The 20,250-nt window shown below is 45.0% G+C and overlaps 1 protein-coding gene across 13 annotated transcripts in view; it reads right to left on the reverse strand.

Moving 5' to 3' along the window:
- The window catches only part of si:dkey-237h12.3 (teneurin-3), a 335,156-nt gene that overhangs the window by 79,647 nt on the left and 235,259 nt on the right, over positions 1-20,250 (reverse strand). For 10 of the 13 annotated variants that reach the window (XM_035425584.1, XM_035425590.1, XM_035425589.1 and 7 more), the window contains 2 exons: positions 13,462-13,668; positions 2,583-2,805 (listed from right to left, as the gene is read on the reverse strand). In XM_035425584.1, coding sequence (XP_035281475.1) covers positions 2,583-2,805; positions 13,462-13,668 — 430 coding nt within the window. The remainder of the gene's footprint in view (positions 1-2,582; positions 2,806-13,461; positions 13,669-20,250) is intronic. The other 3 variants (XM_035425591.1, XM_035425593.1, XM_035425592.1) reach the window with 1 other exon arrangement.

The following is a 20,250-nucleotide window of genomic DNA, read 5'->3' on the forward strand; positions in this document are numbered from 1 at the left end:
ACAAGACAAATCAGTGCAGAGCGGTCCGTACAACATGAAGACCTAATCTATTGTGATCAAACAATTTCAATCTTTTGTGTAAACATGTTATGAATAGAATGGGAGAGATTTTGAAATCTGAATCTGTTTGAAAAAAAAAAGAAAAATGGTTTTGACCAAGAAACATTTAATGAGAACGAAAAGATCTTCATATGCAGAACAGGAAAATATACAATATTCATCAGAGTGGAGATTATAATGCAAAGTAAAGCTTCTTCCAACTGAAAGTATCTAAATACCTGTTGACAACAGAGCTTGTGTGTCACTCAAGAAGTAAATACATGTGGCTAATTGAAAGATAATCATTCAAAATCAGATTATGAGCATTTACATGCCTGAATGGTTACACTTGGCGAAGATAACAATTAAATCAGCGGGAGAACCAGAACATGCCATAATTCAACTAAATATTAACCTGCACGTATAAAACATTTCTTATTGCAAAAAAGATAAGCCAGTTCCACCATCGCATATCAATGCGGTAACATTAAAATATCAAGCAAAGCCAAAAAAAAAAACAAAAAAAAACGCATTTAAACTTATGAATAGCAATAAAAAACAAGACATACATTCTAAGCAACTTTCCAAGTCTGTCTGGCAACAATAATCTATGAAGCGAGCATCGTTCCTTTTTAAAATGTCTGTTTTGTGTACATGTAACGCAGCAACCCTCCACCTAGCGCAATATTATTTCACAGTGAAGTAAAGCTGATTATGTCACACGGAGCGCGTGGTGCTTCACCCGAGCCCTGCGCAGAACCAGCGAGGCGCGACCCAAGTCTGGCCGTCTAATTAGCCAATCAGAGCGCAGAACCTCAAAGACCTCCAGTACACAAACCTGGACTGACGGGTCCAGACACACTGGGGGCGTTCAAAAGAGAGCTCGCGGCTAAGCAAGTGCAACCAGCATTTTGTGCCCCAATTATATTCTCAAATCTTCTTATTTTTTTAAAAAAAAGGCCCTATTCTACTTCTTATCTCTTCAAAAATGCATGATAGCTTAGGTGTATTATCAGGCCAGTGTAACCAGTTAATGCTGATGATGAATGAGTAATGAGTGGTTAAACAAATAAACACGTTAAAAAACCTTATTAACCCATAGTTCCTATGAATGAAAAATGTTATTATTATTATTATCATTATTATTATTATTATTAGATTTTCTGGTCATAGTACAGAAAATAACTCCTGTACAATGTAATGATTTCATGTTATTTCTTTACATTAGTTAGTTACAAGTGTTCACAATGGAAAACGCTTTCTCCGTCCATAAGCATTATGGCATCATAACAACTGCTGGGAACCCACTGGGTACTGAGAGGATTAGTCCACACCACAGCACTGCATCTGTTTCAAGCCCAACGTGCCCCGGTCGTGTTTCCCGTGGAATATGTGTAATTGAGACTTTAGGCAGAGGTGTGCAGTTATGTGGGCTGGAGAATCCCTCCCCCCGGCATTTCCACCACCTCCAAATCCCATTTTTCGTCCCGCTGAAGTACTCTGTCTGCGAGCACTGTGCACGGTCTCAGTGATTCATGCCCCTCGTTGATAATGGATGTCTACATATTGTTTTGTCAACACCGCTAAAACCGTCAAGGTCGAAGCAAGGTCGGACGCTGTCCGGTTACCCCCGAGCCCCTCACCAGCGGGCAATGCGACGGTCTGTGCATTCCTACGATAACGTCGCATTGAAGAGTCGCATTCCGTAAACGAATGGCAAAAAACAATATAACACATTAAGAATGCAGGTGTTTTTTGTGTGGTATATCACTCCTGAAGTCTGTCTCGCTCTCTCATCTTAAAACGATTTCTCTGGTGTTGAGAGCGGCCGGTCTTCGAATGTTTGAAAAGCAGGAAACCATCTAAAAAAAAGGGGTTTGATGACCTGCCAACGTGCTTCAATTAAGGGGGGGGGGGGGGCTGGTGAAGAGGGCAGAGTCTTCAAGCTAAAGAGGAAACACAGTCCTCTGCCTGAACCTCTGCAGAAGCTCAAAACTCAGCTCTCTGATAGGACGGCATTGGCCATTCAACAACCAGAGCTGCCTGCTGGCATGAAGACTCTATGCAGTCATTTAGGGCCCCAACCATCCCTGGGCAACACAATTCAAGTTTCACAGCTTTTACAGTTTGGGAATGCGTTTTTAATTGTACGGTAATTTGTGTGTCTGTCTCTAGCTATCGGTTTCCCAATTCCACATCCGTGAAATAATCTGGCCCCAAGCCCCAACCCCACCCCATTGTCCGTTACTGCTCCCCCCCCCCCCCCCCCCCAAACACCAAGTCTGCAATCAGTTCTGACAACATTCTTGTTTGGGGCTGCCAAAATCAGACAGCCAGCTCTTTCAATATGTTCTGCGTGACAGAAACTGTTCAGGTTTTTTTTTAACTTTTCCTGGTAGGTGTGATTTTTTGTCCTAAAAAGCCTCATATGGACATTCTCTGAGCTGAGATCCATGCTGTATCAGCAGCTGGTTGAAAAAACAGACTGCAGCAGTGAGATATATTTTTTTGGGGGGGGCGAGGGGGAGGAAACGGCCCCTTACCTGCTCTCCAGAGGCACATTGCTGCCCAGGACCCAGCTGTCCTGCAGCTGGACCGATTCGGGTGTGGTTTGCAGCTCGGCGGGCAAGACGGCCGGGGGGGCCGGGCTGGGGCTCCTCCGATTGGTCAGCGAGTTTCGGTTCAGGGAGGTGACGGACGGGTGCTGCCTGTGGGTGGGCGGGGCCGGCTGCAGCGTGGACTGGCCCGGATGGATGGACGGTTGCTCTGTCGGAGGGGAAAAGGGGCGGGGACAGGGAGAAGCAGAGGCGTTAGCGGCGAATCTTTTATTTTATTTTATTTTTTTTTTAGGCCACAGCTAATCTCGTTTCTGTCAACACGCGCCGCCATCATCTGCAATTAAGCGCGCTGGCTAAGTAAACCTATCAGGGATATGCACTAATGTTATTACAGTATGGCATCTGGGGACGGAGGGAAAAGCACGTTGAGCAGTCTGATGGACTCAGTAACCATTTAATAATCTCCTCAGATATGCCAATCATCACCTGCCGGAAGCCTCCACTGCTGTTCTGAACACATCTACAGCGTCTCCCCCGTGGGAAAACCCCCTAAAATCAGCTCCTGCTTTTTTTTTTTAGCTCTGTTTAAGTGTGTCCGTAAACAAGCAGCATATAAACTAACAATCGGTGGATGGATGTTGTGCGTTCTTTACCAGAAGGTCATTTAGAGAACCAGATGTTTCTTTTATGGGGGCTTAACCGAATGCTTCGCCTGATTACAGTGCAAGAAGGCCCATATAAATAATGACCTCAACGTTCATTAGGCCACAGGAGTAATAGGTTTTTCAGTCCCGTCCAATGCCCCGCCATTACGTGCTGCTGGTATGATGTGATCTTTCATGTGAAAACTGCAGCGTAGAATTCATTGTTTTATGTCTACATGTGAGAGACAAGTGCTTTTAAGTTATTGACAAGATTAACTATTAGGACCGGAATGGTATAAAATCACACACAACAGGTTTCTTTCCCCTTTATTTTTTCATGAGATAGAGAGCAGTTTAGTCTTATCATTTCAGAAAATTGTAGGGAAAAAATAAACCCACAAAATTTTGAATTTGCATAAATATGTATGTTCAAATACTTGAATACACATGATTTGCCTAATTCAGGTGTAAACTGTTTAGATATGTATGCAAATTGAAACATGCATGTGCAAGTCAGAATCCAGTATCCAGGCTATCTACCTCTCTCTTCTAAGCTGATATGCAAATTTTTTTTTCTAGTCACACATCTTTCTCACACCCTCTGGATGGCAGGTAAACCTGAAGCGGGTCAGGTGACAGGGCTGCACGGGTCATGTGACAGGGTGACGCAGGGTTCCCGTACATGTGGGACCTGCCCATGCTGAACAGCTGTAATTAAGCCAGCTTTTACTGGAAGCAGCAGCCTGCACTCGCTGGCAGAATTAATCAGGTCCCCCCCCATCCCTGAGGGGGGGGGGGGGGGGGGGAGTCCCTCCAGAGCACCCTCTGTTCTCTACAAACCCCGTTCGGGGAGAGGAGAGGGAAGGCCCAGGGGGCGCACCGCGCCTGAGGTAAACCGGGCCGCGGGACACCTCTGATCTCCTCGGTGACCTACAGTAAGATAGCATCATCGGCCCTGCGCCCCAGCTCTCTGGCTGTCCCGTCCAGGAGCACCGCTACGCCTGCCTCTGTTTGACAGACAGCTTCAAATTCGGCTGCGGGGTTCGCCTGGAGTCCACGCGCTTCGCAAAAAAAAAAAAAAAAACCCTGCAGGACCGAGTTCTCCCCATCAGTGTCTGTCACACGGAACGGCCAAGGAGGCAGTGCCAATCCAATAAGGGGGCGATAATAACAAAGGCAGAAAAGGCTCGAGATCGAGAGCCCTGATCAAGCTGCCGCTGAGCTCCCGGTTTCAAAATGTCCTCCACAGCTTGCTTCCTGTCTCAACTGAACACTTTTCAATCCAAAAAAAAAAAATCTAAGAGAAAAAAAAAAATCTGGTTTCACTTTACTGGCCCACTTCTTTAAACACACAGTATATTACACGTCAAAGAGCGTAAATGTATAGTCTCTGATACAGACAGAGGCTGAACACTTCCAGTACTACATTTCTCAAGCCATAAATAATTTGGCACGAACGCGAATTGGAACATATCAGGAAAATCCCACACCTAAGATAAACATGACAGCACTCAGGCAGCCATCTGGCCCGTGAGTTAGCGAAGCCACTCCACGTTTTTAATTCTTTCGAAAAGACGGTAAGCGCAACACACTGGCTTAACTTTTATTACTCTCTCTCTCTCTCTACTTATCCCCCTCTAACCATCGAGGTTTCACGCGTACGGGAAGCCATCATACCAGTTAAGACCTCAAGTGGAAATTTCATTAGAGCTCAACATTATTTTTTTTTTTTGTTGTTGTTAATTCTCTTAAGCAAACGCGGGGGAAACAGAGGCACTTCTCACTGCGGGCCCATAGAGCTGGTTCAGGACAAATAAAAAAACAAAAGAGGTTAATTACACTACGACACATAAAGAAAATGGACTTTTTTCGTCCTTCCACTCCACTGGTTTTCGGTGACAATGTATTAAAGCTCAAGATAAAGCTCCACACCTGTTGGTTTATGGCATAAGTGACAGTCCATTAGACAGGTAGTGTATATTAAAATCAACTTCACCTCATCTGTTCCATGTGTGCTTAACAATCCACGTGTGTGTGTGTGTGTGTGCGTGTGTACGTGTGTTTCTATGTGTGTGCGTGTGTGTGTATACATGTGTTTGTGTGTGTACGCCTGTGCATGTGATTGCATGTTTGGGTGTGTGTGTGTGTGTACGCCTGTGTGTGTATACATGTGTGTGCATATGCGTGTGCGTGTGTGTGTGTGTGCATGTGTGTGTAAAGTGACCCGTCCCAGGAAGGCCAGCGTTCTCTCACATGCTCTCTGAATTACAGCGTTGTGTCAAAACCGGGGGCGAGATGAGGAGATAGATGGAGCAGCTGTGTGTTTTATGGAGTTTACTTTGAAATAAGATCAAGATGGATGTCCCGCTCGCACAATTCCTCAATGTCAAATTGTCATACTTGCCATCAGTGGGATGCTTTAAAGGCTTTTTGATTAATATTGCATGGCAGAACTGAAATTACATCCTTTGTCATTTAGATCTTAATGGTGCAAGTGATATCTATCAAATACGGCTTTATGAAGTGTGTGCAGTTTTATTGCCGGTCCTTTTCACCAAACGTCTAAGAGCAGGGTTATTTGGTTCTGGGTTTTCGAAAGGCATCTGTTGAGGAGGCACACGCAGCGATGCACCACACCGCTATGAGATAAGTCACCACCAACACAGCGCAAGCAAACGACCTGTATACAAGCAAAACGTCTGCTTAGCAACCCTTTCTCGCACACCGCTCAGAAGACTGCACACTGAGCTCTCTAACACAGATTTATTTCCCTTTTACAGCAGTGCTGTGGCTCTGTGCTTAAGGGAACCGGGGGCTTTCAATGAAGAGATTGCAAGTTCAAATCCCAGATGAACCACTATTGTTGCATCCTTGAGCAAGCTACTTAACCCGAGTTTCCCCGGTAAATCTGACACTACACGGGGCTAATAGAGTTACAGCAGCGTGCAATTTATGAGATATGAGTGTAGAGTAGAAGTAGTGTGCGTGTGTATGTGTGTGTGTGTGTGTGTGTTTAATAGGTCATTTTGGATATGGGCATCCACTCGACAACGACATAATGTAATGCCAACTGGAATACTGATTCAATCATTTTGGATCGGGGCACAGGGCCATTTATGCCTCTTCAATATGTTATATAACTGCACTTTCTCTTGGCAGCAATTAAAAATGTCACAATACCTGTTGCAATTATTGTACTAATGTCATAATAACTGCCACAATTACAAATGTCATAATGTTAGAAAGTGTATGGCAGTGGTGGCAGGGGGAGAGAGTAGATTTTAAACAGTGTGCTGTGATAACCATCAGGGATTACAGGCAGAGATAGACTGAGGATCTGGGTGGCCTAGCAAACCACTCTCCACACAAACACAACCACGTAATCAAGCAAAACAAACTGCTAAAACCTCTGATACAAACGACGCTACGTCCGCTCACGTGATGCCAGATAAGATGCTGAAGAGTCACAGGAGGATTTTACATTTGGTATGATAAAATTGCACACGCATGTACACGCACTCGCACATGCTCACACACACACACACACATAGAGCTGCCGTTGCCTACAATGCCCAGACGGGATTATGTTATTAGAGGAAAGTGATTAAACATCCTAGTGGAAAAATAATGAACTTCTATTGTTAGACGCCCGAGTGAAAAATAGAAAATCAGAGTTCAAGAGTTGAGAAAATGAGAGCGCACATACAGTAATGAAGTTAAATTATCCCCTGTTAAGCAAACACTATCATGCACATTTACATGAAAGTCCAGTAATGAATAGTTCTCATGAACATCACCACCACCCCCACCCCCCACACCCCCCATAACCCTTAGCATAAATCAGAACTGTGTCACAGCCCATTAAATCTGGACAGTGTGTCAAAAACGAAGGTAAACTCCTTTTTTTGAAAAAACCCTCTACAGGACTGAGTTCTTGGCATTTCGGTAAAACTGAAATCCTACTCCGTGCTGAGAGCTCACGAGTGTCAGCTCTATTATCAATAACGTGTCAAGATGCCAGATTGAAATTTCCTCCCAACAGTCGTTGAGGGAATCGTTTGAAAGCGGCAATCTTCATCCCGCCTCTGACAGAAAAATGGCGGGAAAGGTTATTTGTCAGAAACACAATGAGCTGCCATGTTTCACCCCGGTGTTTATTTTATCGGCAACAGGACACAGGCAGCCAGCCCTGCGGCTGCCAGACCCGTCGGCTTCAAAGCCGTCGGGCGGACGAGCGAATTCAAAAGATAAACACGCTGAAAAGGCACACGGCCGGCTGAATCTTTCATATCAGGACTTTTATCCACTTCCCAGAGCACTTTCGCACACGCACCACGATTATGATGTCTAGCACAAATGCAGCGTTAACAAGACCAGGTTAAAACCTAGTACATGGCTGGACCTAACACACGTGTGATCCGGCCGACCAATGGTGTAACTTCATTAACTCGGCCGACCAATCGTGTAACTTCATCACTCAGTCGCCATGTCACAGACATTCGCGTTTGTAGGGCTGGCCCCGCCGTTGCGGTCCAGCCACAAAAAAAAAAAAAGGAAAAGGGAGAAGCGGCTTCACAAAAATAATTAAAACTTTTAATGGCCCGTGACGCCAGCGCCGAACCCCCCTTCCGCGCCTAGCAACCGTCCCCGACACGTTCCCGCCATTAAGGCCGCGGCTGTCCGCGGTCGTTACCGCGAGGCCGGCAGGGCTACGGGACCCGTTAACAGCGGCCCTGTGTTCATCACCGGCAGTAAAAAGGAGCGGGGCGATCCTCTCCCCGGGACCCTGCTCACGCCCGCGCTCGGGCACGCTCACCTCTCTGTGTAAACGCCATCGAGCTCTGCTGCGACTCTTCTGCTGCAGAGCCCAGCGGAAGCTCTGCTGTTCGGGTGCCGTGGAGACGGGCGGGGGGAGAGGGGAAGGAGGTGGGGGGGTGGAGATTACTGCAGAGGCGGTTTTGGCGATGCGCACAGCTGCAGCCGTCCGGGGGCAGGCCGCGGTGACCCCTTCCAGGACACAATTAGACGCCGGTCCAGTTTTCTGGAGGAGCGAAGCATTATTTCACTTCTACCCTGAGCCAGTAAAAAACTAAAAAAAAAACAATAGGACCTTTCTGACTGTCACCGTGAGGGATAAAATAAAATAAAATAAAAACTTTAGTTTTAAAAAAAAATAATAATAAAAAAAAAAAACCCAATAAGGACAGAGACCTTCCATCCTGTAGAGGGTACCACCCTCTGGCTCAGGGAACGGGACCCGAATTACCCAACGCCCCGAGAGGTCTCTGCGAAAGGTTCGAGAGAGGTGAGAGAGGCGTGGCAGGGGAGAGGAACAGCCCGTTCCTGTGTGGGTCCCTCGGCTGTTCCGGGCTGCTGATCCTCTTTTTCCCGCTTTGCTGTTCCTGAGCAGCGCTACACAAGCACGACCCGCTCAACAACCCGGGGAAAAGGCCAGAGTGATGGCAAGAGCAAAGTGTGCAGGCCAAAAGGAGCTGCCCAAGATCCAAATAATCACAAATAAATAATAATAATAACAGGTCATACCTCATACATGAAAACTCAATTGTGGTAGGTTATACCTTTTCTGAAGAGAAAGTGCTTTTTTTTCACGGAACAACTCACTGCCTGAGATCAGTAAAAACATGCAGCACAAGTAAACATCATAAATACGATGTTCGCTTCGTAATAAAGCATTTTGACACAGTTGTGACTGACAGCTTGTATTGGTGTTGAAAATCACACCTTGCAGAATAAAAAAGGAAGAAATCCACTGCAACATATTCTTTTCACAACATATGCCAAGATCATATACTGTAAAGCCACTGAAAAGACATCCTTTTTTCCATAAAGTGTGCATCCTTAATGTTATTTGTTGCTTTTGCGATGAATGTTATTTGTCCGCTGTGATTCTTCCTTTCCTCTCTGCTCTTTGATCCAACTCCCCCGCCGCTCTATTTTACGAACCTCCGTGGGTGAAAAAAAGTGAACAGGGTGCGAAGATGTCCTCATCTAACGTGGGCCAAAGATTTATGTAAGAATTAAGGAGGAGACGCACATGCATAGAAGGTACTAATTAAGCACACTTTATTCGCTCATTAGCAATCAGTTAGCTCCTAATGACTGGGTATTAGGTAGTTGTTTATCAAGAGCACAGAGCTCCAAATTTACATAAAGCCAGAAATTAACTTAGCAAGTCTGGCATTTAGTCAAAAGTTACTAACGAGAAAGTTGCGCTTTCAAATTGGCATAAATTGCACACAGATTGCTAGCAAATGTTTCAGCGACTGCTTAAAATACTGTGAATTAGTTGGACGTCAACGAATAAGATTAGTAATAAATGACGATATCTGCTAGTCATCCTAGTTGTCTTGGCAACAGCTAGCCTATATAAAAACACAGGACTCGTGGCTAATAGGCTAATATTAGTTGGTTAGCCAACTAATTTTCAAAGTAAGGTCCTTGGTTTGAATCGCGGCCTGGAGTTTGCAAGTTCTCCCTGTGTCCACGTGGGTTTCCTCCGGGTACTCCGGTTTACCCCCATAGTCCAAAGACACACAGGTTAGGCTAACTGGAGACTCTAAATTTCCCATAGGTAAGAGTGTGTGAGTTAATAGTGTGTGTGCACTGCGATAGATTGGGGACCTGTCCTGGGTGTATTCCTGCCTCTCGCCCAGTGCATGCTGGGATAGGGTCACCTCCCCTGACCCTGACCAGGAATAAGCGGGTATAGACGGGATGGACGCTGACACATATGGTGATAAATGAACAGTCCAGTACTTTCCCAGAAACACATTTTAAAATACATTGAAAAACAGAACAAAACAAATGAAATAAAATCACTTAGCCACCACATGCACACGCTGTAGATAAAACTTGGCTAGACCGCAGCTCCGTGAGATGGGTATTTTAAAACTCGAGCAGAAACCAAAACTCGACACGTTGTGAATAAAAAAGGACAAACACACCATCTTCTCCATAAACTACACTATCAGCAAACATAGTGAGATAGACGTATCTCACCCCATTCAGCATGTCCCTCTTGCTTAAGGCAGACCTGATGAATTTGTGCTAGTGTGGATCCCCTGGTATTGATGATTTTTCTTTTTTGGCAGATTTATTTATTTATTTAATACTGAGAGAGTATAATCCATTGGATTATGTGTTTACTGCAACCTATCAATCAAATGTTAACATAAACATCAGAGGACAAAATAATGAAGCACAAATCATTATGTTCTATATTGTGTATCTTAACGAGACAAAATTGATGCTTATCGTGTCTAAGATAGGGAGCTCAGGGGAAAAAAAATTAAAGTGTCACTTAAAACAGATGAATGACACTGTTGTGTACTGAAAATTGTTACACAGAATTGCGATTGATTTACCAAACACCCGAAAAACACAATGGGAATATTAATACGATACCCACGGCAATGGTCTCAGCTTAAAACATGAAAAAAAAGGCTTCATTTTAAAATGGCTTCAAGGTAACAGATAAGGCTGCCTACGTAAACCCACTCACACTTCAACCTTTCACCAAACAAATTACACACCGCCGAGAGTTCAGAATGTATTAGCTGCGTAATGGAAAATTACAAAAATGCTAATTTGCTTACTTTAAACCAAAATACAATTTAATCGGATCTATCATAGCTACCAGTCAACCTGATTTAATCACGGTTTACTGTAAAGTGATGGTTCAGTCGGTTCGTCGTTTTGCTGCTCCAAGAAACCAGTCCTTAATTACTGCACACATTTTAACCCTTCAAAAAACCGAAGATCAGCACACTAATGCACCACCTGCCCAACAGCAAGATAAAATAAAAAATGCAGATCCCCTTTAAGTGATCATTCCACGCCCCCTCCAACACCCCTCCTCCCTCCCCACCACCCATTTTGATGACTAGCCATCACAGAGAACAGAGAGCCGCTTCCTGATTAGAGCCCAAAGACCCGTCACTCCAGCAACTGAGCCCGTGTGGCGAACGCAAGCTCGCGCGTGATTCGCTCCCAGCCCAGCCAAACGCTAAATGTTATTGGAATTCCTGCGCTGTGAAATCGCTGCTTTCATGCCCGGTGCGTCTGACAATAGCAATCGTCAGCCTGCGAACGAGACCGCCTAGCCAGTCAGACAGGACCGCTAACGGGACGCTAGCATCCCGCTACAACGGGCTGAGCCAGTCAGACAGGACCGCTAACGGGACGCTAGCATCTCGCTACAACGGGCTGAGCCAGTCAGACAGGACCGCTAACGGGACGCTAGCATCCCCCTACAACGGGCTGAGCCAGTCAGCTGGGCTCTTAATAGGCCAATCAGCAATGAGATGCATGTCGACGGAGGAGACTGTTAGGCACAGTGAACAGAAAAAGCTTTTTAAAGACTAAGTTTCTGAAAAGTAACTACATAAATATATGGATAAGTGCACGTCTTAAGGGACTAAAGGCTGAAGAAAGAAAGGAAGGAAGGAAAAAGAAAAACGGAAAGAAAAAGGATTTATTGCTTGCATGGCCAGCGATACATTTAAATGAAACACAGATTTTTCGTGCTGTTTCTGGAAAGCGCCTGCCCCTCTCTGCCTCTCGATTCGGTGCTGGACCTCCCCGCGAGGCCGAGCTCCAGACCGCCCGTGTCAGTGGCGTTCCGGTTTTTTATTACAGGACGGGACGGGCGGACGGCAGACGCTCTCTCATTTCGACTTGGAGCGAGTCCGGGACCTCAGCACCCCCTGGGGGTCCCGGCCTGACTGGCTGATTTGCAGACCTGGCGACGGGGCGGTCCGAGGCCGACCCTCCCAAGCTCTCCGAGTTCATCGCGTTACATGCGTCAGGGACGGGTTTAAATCAGGCGCTAATCACGTTCCCTTGTTTGGCCCAGCAAGGCACCTCATATACCAACTCAGTCAATATATACATAACAATGTCCAACTGGGATCATACAGGTCGGTAACTTGTACTGTACGTTCGCTTGGAAGCACCTGAAACACTTCGGGGAAAAAGTGTGCGGAATTACCGTCAGAGAGCGAATGATTCACAGTGCGTGGGGGTCTGTGCCTGCTCCACTCTTTCAGATTTATACACGAAATTACTTACAGCCGACCGGTTAACCGTTAAAAAAAAAAACGCCGCGCTTCGGTCTTGGCGCTCCTCAAGAAATGAGTTGTTTATCGTTCTAATATACCTTGAAAGGTCTGTCGTAATGGAACACGACGGGGTTTTTTTTCACCCTTAAAAGCGTTTTTTGCGTTTAATTTATCTCGCAATAATGGCCGTGATCTGCACCGCAGATGGAAATGTTATCATCAGGTTAGAATTAAAGGCAGCTTCACATCTGAAAAGCTCAAGGCACAGACCTTAAAGCAGCCATGTTAGAGGAGTTCATTCCCCCTTTTTAAACGTGGATGTAAAATGGCATTAACTGTTCTTTAAAATACTGTGCTGGAAGGCAGTTCAATCCACTATAATGTCAATACAGGGCTATTAATATCAAATAAATGAACAGGCTAATTTGGTCATTCGTGGCACATCGTCAGTTCGAAGAACCACGGCCAGGGAATGAAATGACGTCTGTACAGAGGTTATCAAGGTATGTAATAAACCTTAATGTGACCGATTTAAAATGATGAAAAAGGCCTCTTTTAAAAAAAAAAAAAAAAAAAATGAGATTGTCTCGTCTTTATCTCCAGTGGACGGCCATCTTGCAGGCCTCTGGAAGCTTGGAGGAGCCGGAGCGCTAGGTTTCACGGGCAGGGCGTGACGTCAGAGAGACAGGGCCCTGCCCGGGACGGAAACACGCTCCAGCTGACGCTGATGCAGTGAGACTGGAGGGGCCAGCGGCGCTGTGAACTGTGGGGGGGGGGGGGACCAAGGGGGGGCACATGCTACGAAACACAGCGGCCATGAAAGGAAGCAGCCAGCCCAGCAAAGAGAGAGGGGAGCTTGTGTGTGAACTGTGTGTGTGTGTGTGTGTAGGTGGGTGGATGGGGGGAAAGGAGGGATTTAGAATGAGAGAGAGAGCTAGATAGAGAGAGAGAGACCTCAATCTTCACAGGAGTTTGCACTTGCATATCATGTAGTTCTCCATCTCATATCAGTCGTTTTACAGAATATAGAATACATCCATTTTTAAGAGACACAGACTTGCAGTCAGGGAGCAGCTAAAAACTCGAGCAACCCAATGTTTCTCAGCGCAGTGAGCCAAGCACAAGTTAAAATGGTCTTACCATTACAAGAGGGGCCTTGGCCAGCGTGCGTTACAGGTAAAAACACGCTGGCAGAGAACTCTTCGTCGGAGTCAGACTCATGAACTGGCTGGGTGGTGTCACTACTTAGCAACTGCCTCTGGTTGTCATGGAGATTGGGTGATGGAGGCTGGGAATGTGAATGCTGAATGACTGATGGGCTGGATAAAGAGGATTGCATGGGAGAACCTAAGGAAAGGAAAATAATCAGAAATGAAAGAAACATACTCCAAAACAAAATAAAATAAGGCACGTATGACAATGTAAAACTCGTGTGAATTTAGTTATAACACAAGAAGAAAAAAACAACTTATTTTTGCTACTTCAGAGGGAAAAAAATCACAGCGAAGCACACCCAGCGATAATTAGACTCAGAGGCACCATTAAACTTTAATTATCTGGGTGTAGGTGAAACTAATCCAAAGACTCAAACTTGTTTGCTACCAATGTTCCCTCTATGCGGCATGAATGCACACCCACAGAGCAGAAATTTCAGGTAACACAGAAAAAGTATTAAATAAAAAAATCTGTACAAACTACAGCATAAAGTAACAGGTTCACTTAATGTACTATTCTGGTCTTTGACTAGTTGAGTGACAGCCAATGGGGTGAGAGAATCACACACATCATCATTAGCAGGGCACGGGATTGGTAGATGCAAGTAATGAAAAAATGAAAAATGCTTGCTGTCCAATCCCCATTCAGCACTCCTCCATCATAAGAAAATGCCAGTAAACTGCCCCCCTCCCCCGCTCCCTTTTTTTTTGCACACTTCTGGAGTCGGTATCATCATCCAATATCACAGAAATGACATGGCTATGTACCTAGTTTACTGGTTACAGTAGCAGGGTAGCTACTGCAAAACATGTAGAAATGCCATACATTTCCTAGCCCATTGGCAACAGGCATATTGCAAAGCCAACTGGCAATATTATTGCTGCAGAATCATGTTCATAACCAACCTTCCATCATACAAGTGCTATAATGTTTTGTAAAGGCAGGGTTCAACTGCTCCGGTAGCTGAATCAACCCCGCGCCTTTATAAAACTTTGCAGTTTAACCTTTTTTTTCTTACCGTTAGATATTCCATTAGTAGGCTACTTACAGTATACTGGCATACCGTCAAATCAATAAGTGACTTTCCGCGATCACATAAAGCATGCACAATTAATTGCTCAACTGATTCAAGTTTTCAGAGAAGAGCCAGCTATATTATTTAAAGCTTTATCACAGCCAAAAATCGTAAGTGCATATATCCTGTGTAGAATTTATTTGACATTAAATCACAAAATCTTTGGAGAAAACATTACCCCTAAAAGATCTACCACACAGCCCACCAATCATTCTCTGTGGTGATTTCTTTTAAAAATGCATTTTTTATGTTATAGAGTACTATCTCCAAAACACATTAAGCAAATGCTCCTCCCTGGCCCTTGGCCTCCATGCTCTTACAAATTACTGCACACCATTGGCCAAAGAATCCTCACCCTTAAAATAATACCAGAGTCCAGGCCCGGAGCCATTAGAGATAATTAATGAGTTCCAGAGCAGACCTACATTTTCACATGACCCTCATCCGTCCTGCGTCTGGGAAACTAAAAAAGGAATAAACCATCTGTATCCCGTTCATTGATTTGCGTGGATAAGACTGCAAAAGTAAAAACAGACAACACTGAGACACTGCCTGTGCTTAACTTGTGCAGGAACAGGTAGCTCCAGGGAAGAGCCTAGCAGTGAGAGCATAGCAAGCGCAGACAACTGCACAGAATGCATTGACCCGTTGAAGCGGAGGTTTGGAATGCTTTTTCAGAATTCTAAGTTAGTGTTCTAGAACACTTTTAAATTGCTGACAGTTAAAAATAGTGACTGTTATATCAGCATTGGAATGTTCAGTTAAGAACATTCTAACGGAATATTTGTGATCTCACACCATAAAGGGTTAATGAAAACACAGGTGTAACAAACAGACAGACAGACTGACTTCATGGCAAGACCAAAAATGGTAATTAAACTAAGAGGAGATACGAAAATGAGAAGAGATGCTAATCTTCAGATTTCCAACTAATCCTGAAATGCGTAAAGACTTGCACAACTGTGAAGATCACAGTAACTAACAAACTCTGCAGCCCAAATTTCAAGGGAATGGAAAAACATGGCAGCCACTTTATTTCTAAGTAGAGTTTACCATATTTCTGGCCCATGTGGACCTAAATGGCCTAGACATAGCATACACGGCACACCTTACTTAATACATGATAATGCATGAAAATTATTATTTTTTTAATAAATGGATTTCTTATTGGAGCTGAGGAGCTCCTAATGCACAGCAACATAGCGCTTTCTCCTGCTCTTTCCACAAATCACATTCTCAATACACTCCCAATAAATGTTATGATTAATTACACAAACTAAACGCAATACAAACTGAGATAATGTTATGTTACGTTATCATTTTTTTCAGCGGCTCAGTTAAACACAAGCATGGCCTTTCCCCCCATCTCTCCCCGTCCCCTTCCTTCTCCCCGCTAACACGAAGCATTTTTGCATTATCATTTCCCGCTTTTCCAGTGTGATACACTCAGCATTAAGAGTCCATTTGCAGGCCTCTTATGTAGCATTCGTTGCTTGTAAAAAAAAAAAAAAAAAAAAAGGTGAAAGAAAAGATGAGACCACTCCACCACTCAACTGTAGGGCAAAAGCGAAAAATGGTGAAAATTTGACAAAATGGCGGAGGGCCGGTTTCTGTGAAATGAGCTCGGTTCTGGGCGCCGCCCTTCAAACCCGTTCCTAACAGACACGCATCTATAATCTTCCCCGTCGATGTGCAGTAACCGGCGGAGGCAAAGCGTTTCTCTCGAGCCGCGTTCTTATGCAGTTACCAGGGAACATCATTTTGCAGATAATATATTGAATATCCAAAAAAGCGAACCTGAGAGAGAGAGAGAGAGACAGAGGGGAGTTTTCCATTACATTTCACGTCACTTCAACTTCATGTGGGGGGGGGGGGGGCATCTGGGAATCTCATCAATGTTAAAGACGGAGTGAAGCAGAGCGAAATCTTTCGCTGTGAAGTGCGGACTGAGCGGCCCTCTGTTCCAAGTTATTTTCATTTTCACTGGCGCAGTCACATTAAATAAAACGAAAATAAATGGTTTGAGCAATTACTCGGTCTACATCGACTTCCATAAAGTTGAAACTGCACACCAGTATATATAGACTTTTCTTCCACGGCCTGTATGCCATTGGACAGGTATCAATTTCAACCACAGGACATTCTTCGCTTCACAATCAAACTGACTTGGGAAAAGGCCACTTTTTTATCATTCATGTCAAGTAATCCTACACCGGTGCTCATGTTCGAAGCTCTCAGCACTTACTCTATCCCTGCATGCTGACAGCTACTTGATAAAGACCCAACGGCCAAAAAAAAACAACAAAAAAAAAAAACAAACTTCCCTGCTTGTATCAGAACAATCTGGTCCCACGGTGCATTATTACTGCTCCTGATGACATCATGCGGTATTTTTAGAGGCGATAAGCCACGCCTCCCGAAAGGAACGTCCGTCTGATCAATAGGCGCTGTGTTATTTACGGCAGAACGACGGCCGGCCCGCTATCGATGAGCGGGGCGGAGGAGCGGGGCGAAGCCGTCTCTGCTTCCTCGCCACAGACGGCATTGGAAACTCATTAACCCTCCCGAGAAAATAAATTACAAACCCTGACAACACTTCTGACAAGAAAAGCCCAATTAAAAAATAATCATTTCTTCTATTTTTTATTTTTATTTATTTTTTAAATCAACAGTTGTTTTGCTGGATGCAGCGACGTGTTAATTATATCGTGCTGTCGAAAGAACTCGCGACGTGAGAAAACGTATGCAGCAGTTGTTCGTTGGTTTTAAAAAAAAAAAAACATTTTTTAGTTTGATTTTTGAGGCAGACCGTGTCGTGTACGCAGAAAATCACTTAGGCAATCTCCAAAATCGCTCTTTTAATTCAGAGAAATAAAAGACCACGCAGCAGGAAAAATAAGTAGCGACAGCTTTACGGAGAGACTCGACCGAGCCGAGAGGGAAAATAAGAGCGAATCTCCGTCCTGGCAGATTACTGCTAACCGTCCGTTATTATCCCCAGCAGTGCGTTTACTTTGACAGCTGAGCGCCCGATAGGCCCCTCTCTCTCAGCCGGGCATGCTGGGAAGGTGCACAGGTAGGGAACGGCCATAAATTGCTTCCCCCGCGGTAGCGCCGTCCCGCGCCGCGAGCCCGAGCTCGGCGGGAGCGTTTTGACGGTCGCGCGGCGTTCCGCGCAGGAAGCGGAGCGGCAATTAACGGGACGCTACGAGCGTAAGGACGTACCGGGGGGGGGGGGGGGGGAACCGGCGGAAAGAGAAGAACGAGTAAAAAAGAACGTTAGGGGGGACTTCTCCCGCTGGATTGGAACCCTCCTGAACCCGCAGTTCCATGTTTTTCAGATTTCTCAGCCTTATCTCTCTCTCTCTCTCCTCCTAACTCCCCGTTTAGGCTAACCTTGTCTCGGGCTATTTTCTGTTCCCGGGGCTGTCCAATCAGCAACATCTCCATCACTGCAGGCCAATAAAAGACAGCAACAGGGAAGGCTGCAGGGAGAGGATCAAAATATATCGATCTGTTCTCGCGGCAAAACCTGCTACAGAAGCGACAGCTAGAGAAAGACCCGGGCGAGTTTCGCTCGACGCGTCTCGATTAAAACCTCTTAACGCCAGCCGCTGAACACAATTACAAAACTGCGAGAGGGAAAACGTCATCTGCCGCGCGTCTGACAAACAAGCAAACAGACAAACAAAACGTAGGACAATAACGCCGCGGACGAAAGTGAAGGTTTTGAAGTGAGTCGTGGCCTTGCCTCCCGAAATGCCACAGCCTTGTTGAAGATGGCGGTGTGGATGCCTGGTAAACAGAAAATTGAAAAACGACGACAGGTCCCCCCCTCCCTCGCTGATGCCAGAAACAGGGAGAGCTAGCATGTGCCTACCCCCCTACCCCATCCCCCCCCCCCCCCCACCCACCACCACATTTTCGGATTCTTCAGAACAGCACACGGAACCGTCGATTCCAAGACTCCCCGCTCACCCGCCAACCTGCTGGAATCGGCTTCGCCATTTATATCGCTGCTGGAGGCGGCGAGGCTGGTTCTCTCCTCCCGCGGTGACAGTTCTCACTTAATTAAAACTCTCCATGCAAACAGGACTGGAGCGCACAGTACACATCTGCGCCTTCACGAGGGAAGAAATTAATACCGCGGTGAACAAAAAAATAAATAAATAAATAATAAATAAATAAGTAAGAATCAAACGAACGGGGGGGAAAGAATGCTACCGTAAAACCCGTAGATACGACAGTTTGGCAGAGTGAGCTTCTGAGAAGGCCAGCTGAAAAACGGATGGATGGATGGATGGACGGGCGAAAAAATAAAATGTGTGACATCAGCTGGCCAGGGTGGTGGGGGGGGGGGGGGGTTGGATTTTGTGACCCAGAACCACAGGGCCACAGAAACATCACTCCTCCTCATTCAGCGAGAGAGAATACTGATGAAAACCACGATCTGTTGCGAGGGCTTGTGGTTTGGGAAAGGCCCCGCCTTCCTGCTGAACAGGAGGCACGCTGACAGACTTTATTTCCGAGCGTCGACTCGCTCTTCCTCACCTGGTTTTTCGACTCGCTCTTCCTCACCTGGTTTTTCACTGTCGTTGGGTGGGACATATTTCTTTGCCATTCGATATTATCATTTATGAAACAAACAAAAAAAGTCCTTCAATCAAAAAAAGTCAGGTTGAAAAAAAAATAATTTAAAAAAATACAATTTTACTCTCTGACCAAAACTAACAAAAATAAGAAAATATGATTGTCCTGTAATCTTGTCTTTTTATAATCTGGCCTCAGACCCCAATATCTTTCCGTCTTTCTTGTCAGCGTAAACAGATGATACCCCACACCATCCCTAATCGCATAAGAAAATATCCCTTCTCTCTTATGGTGTCTTGCAACAACGGAAACCAGAAATGTTTTGTTTGTCAGGCATAGGGTTTTATTTTTACAAGGTCAGCAAAGAAATTATAATAATGAAAAATAAATAAAACAAATCTTGCTCACTATTGAATTCAAAGGAACAGATGACTCTCTGACTACTGAATTAATGATTTCAGGTATAATCATAAGCAGTGCCCACAGCAAACAAGATCAAGAGAAAAAAGCCATTCATTTTAAGGTGATATGGAGACAGACAGTAACAGCCCAGTGTATTATTCCAAGTACAATACATGTGTACACTGTGCCTGAGACCTGCAGAAAGCAATTAGATGGGTATTCAGAGATTGCTGGGCTTGTAAATATACAGACGTTCTCTAATTCAGTTCTGCTGGAATGAGCAATAAGTAAGGATCTAGGACAGAGGACTGAACAAACAGCAAGCGTGGAAGTTACACAATTCTGCAAATATTCACCTCTCAAACATCCAACACTTTAATGCTCATACTGTGTGCTGCATGAAGCCATGTTGTATCCTTATCTGTACCTGTTAAATTAAACACCACGTTACTGCAACGCATTATGGCCTGAGAGCTCGAAAGATCGCTCAGTAATAACCAGTATTCCTAAATTAACCGTTTTCTTTGCTTACGACTGAACCAGAGTAACTGCCGATTGGAGAACATTAACAGCAACGCTATGCTTTTTCTGAGGAGTTGCCGTGAGGGCCTTACACTCCAAATTGGAAATTGCTGCCATACCATGTG

This window comes from Anguilla anguilla, chromosome 7 (assembly GCF_013347855.1).
Source record: "Anguilla anguilla isolate fAngAng1 chromosome 7, fAngAng1.pri, whole genome shotgun sequence".
NCBI classification, from domain to species: Eukaryota; Metazoa; Chordata; class Actinopteri; order Anguilliformes; family Anguillidae; genus Anguilla; species Anguilla anguilla.